The following is an 8,980-nucleotide window of genomic DNA, read 5'->3' on the forward strand; positions in this document are numbered from 1 at the left end:
TCACCAATCTAAAACAATTTAGTATAAAAAAGGATATGTAATCTCCCCATACCCTATTCTCATCTTCACATTTTCCATTATATCTAATTTAAAAATGAATATATTTTATGACAAAATTGAAAATTATTTCCAAAGATTTGGGGTTACAAATTTCACTCTTAAAAGGCAGAAATTATTTTTCCAACGCAAGGATGATTTTCTCTTTTGAAAAAAAAAATATTCCTTCTAAAAAAATCAAGGACAAGGATTTTAGAAATTATACAATTTAGATGTCACATATGGTAATTGCGGATTTCACTCACCCCCAACAACTCCTTCCACCCATCATCATATGTATCAGAAGTTCCAACCTAAAGGCTCCGGTGCAACAATAGCTGTTGAGAGTAAAAGTAAATACAAAAAGGAAACAAATCAATCTCCACTTTATAACAGATGGCTTGAAACCCCAATTTCAGACTGACTTTCTGCTGAATGTTCATCAGGCCTTTATACGAACCACAAAGGAACCTGGTTGTCAATAGAGAAAACAAATGAAATCATGAGAAAGTACACTATATGTGGTCAATCAGGATAAAAGATAGCTAAATAAAGTTCAAATCACCACAATCTGCACCTTTTGAACATATCATTGAAGGTAAAATTGTCACAACAGTATGCAAAGAAAAAAAAATTCCAATCATCCATTCTCACTGGGTGTCTTGGCATTGATCACTTGCATCCTTTACACAAGATTGGTGGAAGATATTTCCTAATAAGCGACGCAGAGTGAAGTGGATAGTATTTTAACTAGGGTCAAGCGAAATATGATCAACCAAGGTAAAATACTTGCACACACATCAAAAAAAAAACTCAAGTGTTATACACATGAATAGAGCCTCTGAATATAGAGGAAATCATCCAAATAATTAAGTCAGCATGCGTAGCTTGTTAAGTGTCTTTAATCATCAACCACTCAACCCTAAGCTACCTGAGATCGTGAAATTGGCAACCTTAATACCTTATGCGCTCTATTGCCTCTACACAAATCATTAGAAAAAAATATATCCTATTCCCTGCAGTTTGGAAATGGGAAGTCGTCACTCTTATCTCTTAACATGATGGTAACTCATCACCAAACCATGGTAAGAAATTTTGCAACAAAAGTGATAGATAACAAGTGAATCACCTTGACAAACACCCTAGCTGGATAGAAAAGCAGATGAGAACCCATTTCTACATCCTAAGACAAACTTCCTTCTCTCACAAAAAAAAAAAAAAAGACAAACTTCCTTCTTCACTAAAAAATGTAGTAGAAAAACTAAGCACGTCCTTCTTCACCAATTACTCTTTCCCTTCACAATTACTTTTTCATTGGGAATTGAATAAAGGCTCCATAGCATCAGGATATAGAATGAGCAAGAATATCTCTGTGCCATATAAGGCCTCAGTAATAATCTTACTAACACTCAAGCAGGCCTATAAACCCTAGACCATAAGGACTCCTTTCTTTGAGATCATGGAAATAGAATACAATTTTAGAAATCTAAAAATGACAAGCTATAAACCCCCCAGCACCCTCAAACCAAGCAAATATAGAATTAAGAATCAAGTAGTTCAAACTCATCTTCAAGCACTCCAAGCCTTCAAAGATCCTAAGGTACCACTCTTTCCATATACAAGTAACATGTCGAAGTAGGTACAACAAAGCCATCTGGCACACCTTCATTTTGCCCTTACCAAAAGCTGCCATGCCAACTAAATATAACATCCTTTCAAAAGTTTCGATTTATGCATAAACCTACAATCTACCCAACCTACTATATTACAACTTCCCAATTCTGAATAAATGAATCCATACAGACTCATGTATCAAATGAGTCCTGATTTTGACTGATCAGCATATGAACCTGACATTGACACCAATAATTGATGTCATGGCAGCAGCATGGTAATAGCACAGAGAGATTGCATCTTGTGATTGATGGCCTGCAGGCACACCAAAAACTAAGCTAACCCAAGATAGGATGTCATCCTACTTGATGAGAGACAAGACAGAATAAATAAAATAAATCATGCCAGAGAGAACAAAGAGAGACACCCAATCACTAGTAAAATCAGAGGACAAAGATGGTTCCAGAGTCATGTCCAAAGAAGATCCTATAACGATATATGGGAAGCTCAAGGTATCTAAAAGGATTAGCCCCTAAAACCTAGAAGCAAATCCTATAATTATGTAAAGTTTTCAATTCAAGAAGCTGTCAGTACCAGAAAGCAGACAAAGAATCTGCAATGGTTTAAAAAGACATTCTCTTAAATATGTTGCATCTGAACCCTAAGTAACATAAAGATCAGAGAGGAGAGTCTCCTACTTATGGACTTGGAGCTTTGCACTTTAAAAGATTCTCCTACCACACTACTCCGAATTCACTGAAATCATCAATGTTCTCCAAGCTAGAATTTGCTGCCCACTAATGACACCATACTGACTGCTATAAATATCAACCAAACAGGAACGGACAACAGCACAGCTCAAAGCAGTAAGGAATTTACATGGGTGTGCCCCCTTTTATTGACGCTCTTTCAATAGAGAATCTGTTTGCTTATTAAAAATAAAAAAATGCAGTAAGGAGCTTGCATGGTTCACACAGGGTTCAAAACCTCTTATTACATCGGATGCTGCTCCAACCCTGAAACCTATTTTGTGGTCAAGGAGTTGATCCTTTTTTAAACTATGTTTTTCTTATCAATGTCCAATACAGTTACAAAATTTTTATGGCTAGAATTGTACTAGGTATGACAATAGTAACTTGTGCCTTGCTGGCAAGACTGTCTTGCAGGATGGAGGAGGTGGAAAGAGTGGAGAACCACCCCCCTTCAATTTATTTTGGTGCATTGGAAAGAGTGGAATTGTAGACAGGCAAAATTTAACCTTATACAATTTAACACATACTTAGATTAAGTTAATTATGGACCTAAAAAAGGTCAAATATTCATAATTTACTTAAATTGTGATCAATTAAAAGTCCTCATATGACATAATTTTTCTACTAATAAAATAATTTCATGTGTTGCGTGGCCCAACACAAGAAGAATACAAATTGTCTTCCATTTAAATAAAAGAAATATATATCCTAACAATTAAAATATAATTATTAGAATAAATAAAATATTATGAATTTTGATAATTGAAATAAATTAATTATTGATTTTCATTAAAAAATAAATCAAACACTACCAAATATAGTCTTCTAAATCTCCTTAAATGTTATTTTCAATTAAAGAATAATATTTCAAAGGGTCAAAACTAGCCAAATGTAACATTCCAAATCTCCCTAAATATTAACTTTAATAAGGAATAATATTCCTAAAGAATCATAAACTACCCCCAAATATGATGCCCCATAAATAAGGCTCATTCCAAATTTCAAGGCACAATTCAAAAGATGATTTACATCATACTTTAAAAGACAATCCAAATACATAAGTGCAAAAGAGCTTTTCAAGGGGAATTCAAAGCTCTTCAAATCGTCTTTGAATCTTCAAAGCCTCTTCAAAGAAATTTCAATTTTTTTCAAAATGTCTTTGAATTGTCAAGTCAAGGTCTTTAAAACTTCTAAGTTTCAAACTTTCATATCCAAGTCTACAAAAAAACCTTTCCAATCTAAAATCAAATTGTTCAAGCGCTCAATCAACGTTATTCAAGTCAAGAATCAAGCCACAACAACCCTCAAATCATAACAAGGCCCCAGACCTAACTCAAGTCAAGGCTTAAATAAAGCTTAAGGTTACAACATCAAATCTTTAGCAAACTCTTCATTTGGGATCAAGCTTCTTCAAGCCTCAACTACCAACTAGGAAATGAAGAACCAAACGATAGAATAAGGATTGTACTCGCATCATGCTTTAAGTCAATAAATTTCAATTTAACCATAAAATTTTTCTTAAAGAGAAATTTGTGTTTACTGGAATATGAAATCATTGAAAGGTTGGACATGTTTAATTTGAAACACATGCTCAATCTACCTATTAGTGAACTTAGTTTAAGTTGACAATTTTGTTCCTTACATTCTTGGTTTTGACTCTACATGTTTCCCTACAACATACTTTCAGGTAAGTTTTATTGAGTTGTTTGAAGTGTAATGACTTAGCAAGGAATAAAATAAATGTAGAGTTTTAATTAGGCGAGAAAATTAAACTTATAAAGGGAATTTCAATAAGACTGCTCAAGCGATGTCATCATCGTTCAAGTGCTCATTGCCAAAATTGCTAAATGTCAAAGGTCTTCCAAATTTCTTCAAGTTTCCTAGATCGATTTTCAATTTTAGTAACCGGTGATTTCTAAAATCCACCTAGTCCACTAGGGTTTTCCCTTACAAATCCTATTAGTTGTGCAATTTGTTCTTCTTGCACCCCAAAATATAATGCCATTATTTTTGTGCTAATCAACACTCTCACAGATATATATGTTATTCGTTGAGAACATGATAATTGATCACATCCCCTCAAGGTGACAGGAAGCCTACTAAGGATTATGAAAGTGCTCCGTTGCAAACCTCAAGACAAATCAGAAGTGTAGGTATAGGTAGTATACGTCTTAGGGAAAGTAGTGTCTAATCAAGTAAATCTGTGTACTTGATCTTTCATATTTAGTATATTAGCTCTATGGTCAATTGACCATGTGGTTTTTATTTTCGTTAAGTCTCTAGAAGGCTTTATGGGTGGTTTTTCATGTAAATCTCATATCCATTGTACGATCAAATGTTCTTTATTTTTATTTATTAATTACATCCTCATCAAATTTTGGCAAAAATGAAAAGGGCTACCTATTCAACCCTCCCTCCCTCCCTCTTTCTCTCTCTCTCTCTCTCTCTCTCTCTCTCTCTCTCTCTCTAAGTAGTTCTGTGATACAAGATCATAAACTTTCATTATCTTTTTTGAGATTTCACCAATATAGCAAGGATGGTCTAAGGCCCTTATGTCCTAGCCTCTGCTTTGCTTTTTCTTTTGCTATTTGCATGTTCCTTGTATATTATACTAGGGTGAGCCTCCCTTTTTTCACATCTTTTAATGCATTATTCTATTTGCCTATCAAAAAATATATGTGCAAAGTAGATTTAGAGAGAGATAATAAAACATGGAATAACATAAGATTAGAGACCACCTATCAAAAAATCATTAGATTGGAAACCATGCAAACCCTTGCTTGTATTGAGTTTGATGATTTGGCTACAAATATTGAGAAACTTGTGCCAATTGACAATGATCACCATCACTGACCTGGATGCATGAATTCTATAAACATGCAACAAATGTAATATCAATGAGGTTGAAACAAATGCAAGACATTTTTTGTTCTAAAACATTCTTATTACATTATTATACTGGTAACTCTACTAACTACTGGCATGATCTTCGAAGTAGTTGCATTCTAAGATCAAGAACCAAGGGAAGATGGTGTTGGTTCTATGGTTCTGGAAGAGGATGAAGTTTAAAACTACCCAACCTTAAACCTAGCTTTATATTATTGACCTAGAAGACCCAATCTAAACATAACCTATTCATAAGAGCTCATGCCTGCTCAACTCATCAATCTAATCATAATAAAGACAGGGGACAACTATTATCACTGAACCATTGTGTGTCATTATCATCCAACATGTGGGACAAGATGGCAATGAAGCATGGAAAAAATTGTGGATGCAGCAGAGCTTTTAGCAGAAACAGGGCTAGATTAAAAACTGTATAAATGCTCAATGTGCATGTGTTTGTATTTTAAATAAAATAAAACAGTAATTGGAATCCCCTCATTGGATTGGTCTCAGATGTTGGGTTCAACAACTAATCCAACCCAATCTGTTAAAATTGGATACAACAATTCCAAAAAGAAGCAGTTTAATAGATTAGGACAGCAGGTTCAGCTACTAAGTTGTGCCAAGCACATTACAATTTCCAATGGCATTGGAGCAAACTATGAGGGATCATAATAAAAATTAAGGGTTGATGTAATTAACCTTTCCTTGACTCAAAGTAAGAGAGATATTTGATGAAATTTCAAATTAATGGTCGCTAAGTTTATTTAGCCCAAACCTCAGGGGAGGTGAGTGAGATTATCCCTAAAAATTAATTCAAAGATCAACAAAATATAATAAATATAAAGATATTAACTATGAAATTATAGCTTGGATATTTGATGTTCAATTGATAGAAGTAGAAAATAGTCATATGAAGCTAAGTGGGATGATTTTCAGCAAACCGACTTAAATAAGCACGCACTAAGTAGGTGATTCAGATCATAAGGATGGCCTCTCTGTATCAGATCTTTCATCAACAAAGTATCATTTTTTATTTGAGAATGCTAAATCCATCAAAGGTCAGTTACTCACATGCAGGAAGGTTGGATATATCAGCAGAAACTGCACATGGGATTCCCAAGTTCGAAAGTGCTCCCCTTATGATTCCACATGGAAAGTAGAGATGCATGCTTGTTGCTTGTGCTGCCTTGTTTTCATCCGTAGAAGGATCTTGGGCTGAACCTGTGTTTTCAGGTGATGGATCCACTGACATGCGTGAAAGCCAACGGAACTTATTATCTTGTAATACAAAGGTGCCCTACAAGACAAGCATAAGCCACTTCTTCAGACAACAAAACCAAGTTTCAATTCATTTCAAATTCTTGAACTCACTCTGTGGTTTGTCTTTAAGTTGTCTATTTGCTTCTTGAAGAGCTCAGACCAGAAGTCCTTGCAGATAAACTTGATTGCCTCTAGATGATCACTAAACCGGGGCCTCTCCATAGTATATCTAAAAAAAAAAAAATACCTTTTTATTATTATGACTACACAAAAAAAAAAAGAAAAAAGGAAGTCTAAGGATTATGGGGCTATATATATGATCACTCCCTGGATCAAACAAAGTTCTTGCATTGCACCCCTCTTTTAATGTCAAAAAAAATATTTGACAACCAAAAAGAAAGAGCTGGGAATCCACAACCATAGTTTAAAACCAAAACTGGATTGTGGATGCTGATTAATACCCTGGTTTAATGTTAGCTTCATACACTGGTTTTGGCTCACTTTGAGTTCTGCCCCAGGCAGGCATAGCAAGATTGGTCTCATACTAGCCGCTTCTCACCTTACAAGAACGAGTTTCATATCTCGTTGTTTCGTTTCAAACCAAAAAAATTTAGGGAACTTTGAGCCTCAGCAGATATTTTCTTCATAAGTGGTCATCAGACAATGAAATTTCAGCGTTGAATTTCTGGACCTACTGCCAATTAAGAAGGTGGCATTTTCCCAAAACCTACTTTACTGGTTTCTCAATTAAGCAAGAGAAAATTGAAAGCTATTCAGTGGCTAAAACGAATATGATTTTCCAATAATTCTAATTTTCAAAAATGGAAACAAGCAACATATTAGAAACTTCTCATTTTTTTTAAATCACTTTCATTGTTAAAGTTCCTCCTCTTTTCTGGATCTTTTCTTGATTATTTTTTTGTTTTTTTCTGTTTCTTCTTATTTCCACAGAAACACCCCAAATTTCCAACTACCAGTAAAAGCAACACTGCTCGGGTGGCACCTAAGATCAGATTCAACACAAATTGCAAAAATTGAGGTGGCCTGGCACAAAATATCCAGATCCAGTGCTTGAAAACCCACAAGTAGAAAATCAGAAATGATAAGAAAAGAATGAAACAGAAGGTGAAGGTATAGGGTTTAGAGAGAGAAAGAGAGAGAGACAGCATACCGTTCGGAGAGCTGGTGGCCGACCTGGTAGCCAATGGCTTCGATTCTACGGGCGGCGAGATCCGGCTTGTCGGCGTAGAAACGGGTGCAATACGAGGACACCATCTCCGTCAATAGACTCTCCACACAGCTCTCTGATACTTCTCTCCCCATCTTCTCCCTACAACTCTCTCCAGAATCAGATGAAATGAGAGGAAATGCTGTTTACTTTTCAGTGGAGGTCGTTATGGTGGGCTGGGCCTGTTGGGCCAACCGAAGGCCCAGGGACTATCGGCCCTTCTGCTAATTAAACCTAGATTTGTGGAAAAGTAAATATTTTTGGGGAAAAAAAATTGCAACTTTCTATTCATTACAACCCATTTGTCAAAGGGTTATTTGATTAAAAGGGTTATTGAAAACCAATTTCGGAAATCTAATTCCTTATTTTTTTTTTCATCATATTGACAAAAATATCCTTTTTTTCTTGTAAAAATAACTTTATTTCAAAATAGATATAGAAATACTTGAAATATTCAAGGGTATTTATGTAAAAAATGAATTATTTTTCAAACAAAAACACGAAAAAGGTTAATTTTACAAACATAGAGATTATTTCACATCTTTTAACCAATTAATTATGTCTATCAAATTAATACTTTTGTGCACACCAATACCCACATTATTGTTATTTTTTTCATTTTGCATCATAAAACCACTAGTATGAATGTTAGTTTCAGTAAATTGATAAGTTGGTTTAAAATTGCGATAACTAATCTTGGTTCTAAGTGATTTTGAAAAGTTTACTTTAAAGTTGTAGTTGTCAATGTTGGTTTTATTGCATTTCAAATTTTTGGCTTAAAACCATAATTATTAGTGTTAATTCTAGTGCATCAAAAAAATTTGGCTAAAAATTATATTTACAAATGATGCATTTTAGATAAAACCGATAAATATTAATTCTTATTTTATTTCAAAAGGCGATAAATATTGATTCTTATTTTCTTTCAATTTTACTAGTTTAATTACGGAGTGTCTATCAAGTGTTTATACTCAAAGTAATTTATAAGAAACTGTTTTTAGGAGAATCACTTGTTAATTGTTTTTCTAAAAAATTACTATAAATTATTTCTTTAATTTTTAAAATTATTTCTTAAATTTTATCATACACCTAATATTTTTTCAAAAATATTTTTTAGACTTAAAAATGTTTTATAGAATTACTGTCAAATAGTCTCTCCATGTCATAATCTCATTCCAAGAAAATATTAGAGTTCTTTTCC

The 8,980-nt window shown here is 34.0% G+C and overlaps 1 protein-coding gene across 1 annotated transcript; it reads right to left on the bottom strand.

The window, feature by feature from the left end:
- Window positions 1–195: 195 nt before the first annotated feature.
- LOC100258923 (trafficking protein particle complex subunit 6B-like) lies at window positions 196–7,983 on the bottom strand. The gene is made up of 4 exons (XM_002269710.4): window positions 7,723–7,983; window positions 6,663–6,780; window positions 6,363–6,588; window positions 196–507 (listed from the first exon to the last, which is right to left on the bottom strand). The coding sequence occupies exons 1-4, from the start codon at window positions 7,872–7,874 to the stop codon at window positions 479–481; spliced, it is 525 nt and encodes a 174-aa protein (XP_002269746.1). The 5' UTR covers window positions 7,875–7,983; the 3' UTR covers window positions 196–478.
- Window positions 7,984–8,980: the final 997 nt, after the last annotated feature.

Source organism: Vitis vinifera, chromosome 14 (assembly GCF_030704535.1).
Source record: "Vitis vinifera cultivar Pinot Noir 40024 chromosome 14, ASM3070453v1".
Lineage (NCBI taxonomy): Eukaryota > Viridiplantae > Streptophyta > Magnoliopsida > Vitales > Vitaceae > Vitis > Vitis vinifera.

Coding starts and splice junctions, on each gene's coding strand:
- LOC100258923 (XM_002269710.4), bottom strand. CDS start 7,874: ATGGGGAGAGAAGTATCAGAGAGCTGTGTGGAGAGTCTATTGACGGAG. Junction 6,589..6,662: donor ACTTAAAGACAAACCACAGA/GTGAGTTCAAGA, acceptor CTTGTCTTGTAG/GGCACCTTTGTATTACAAGA. Junction 508..6,362: donor TATATCCAACCTTCCTGCAT/GTGAGTAACTGA, acceptor ATTGACAACCAG/GTTCCTTTGTGGTTCGTATA.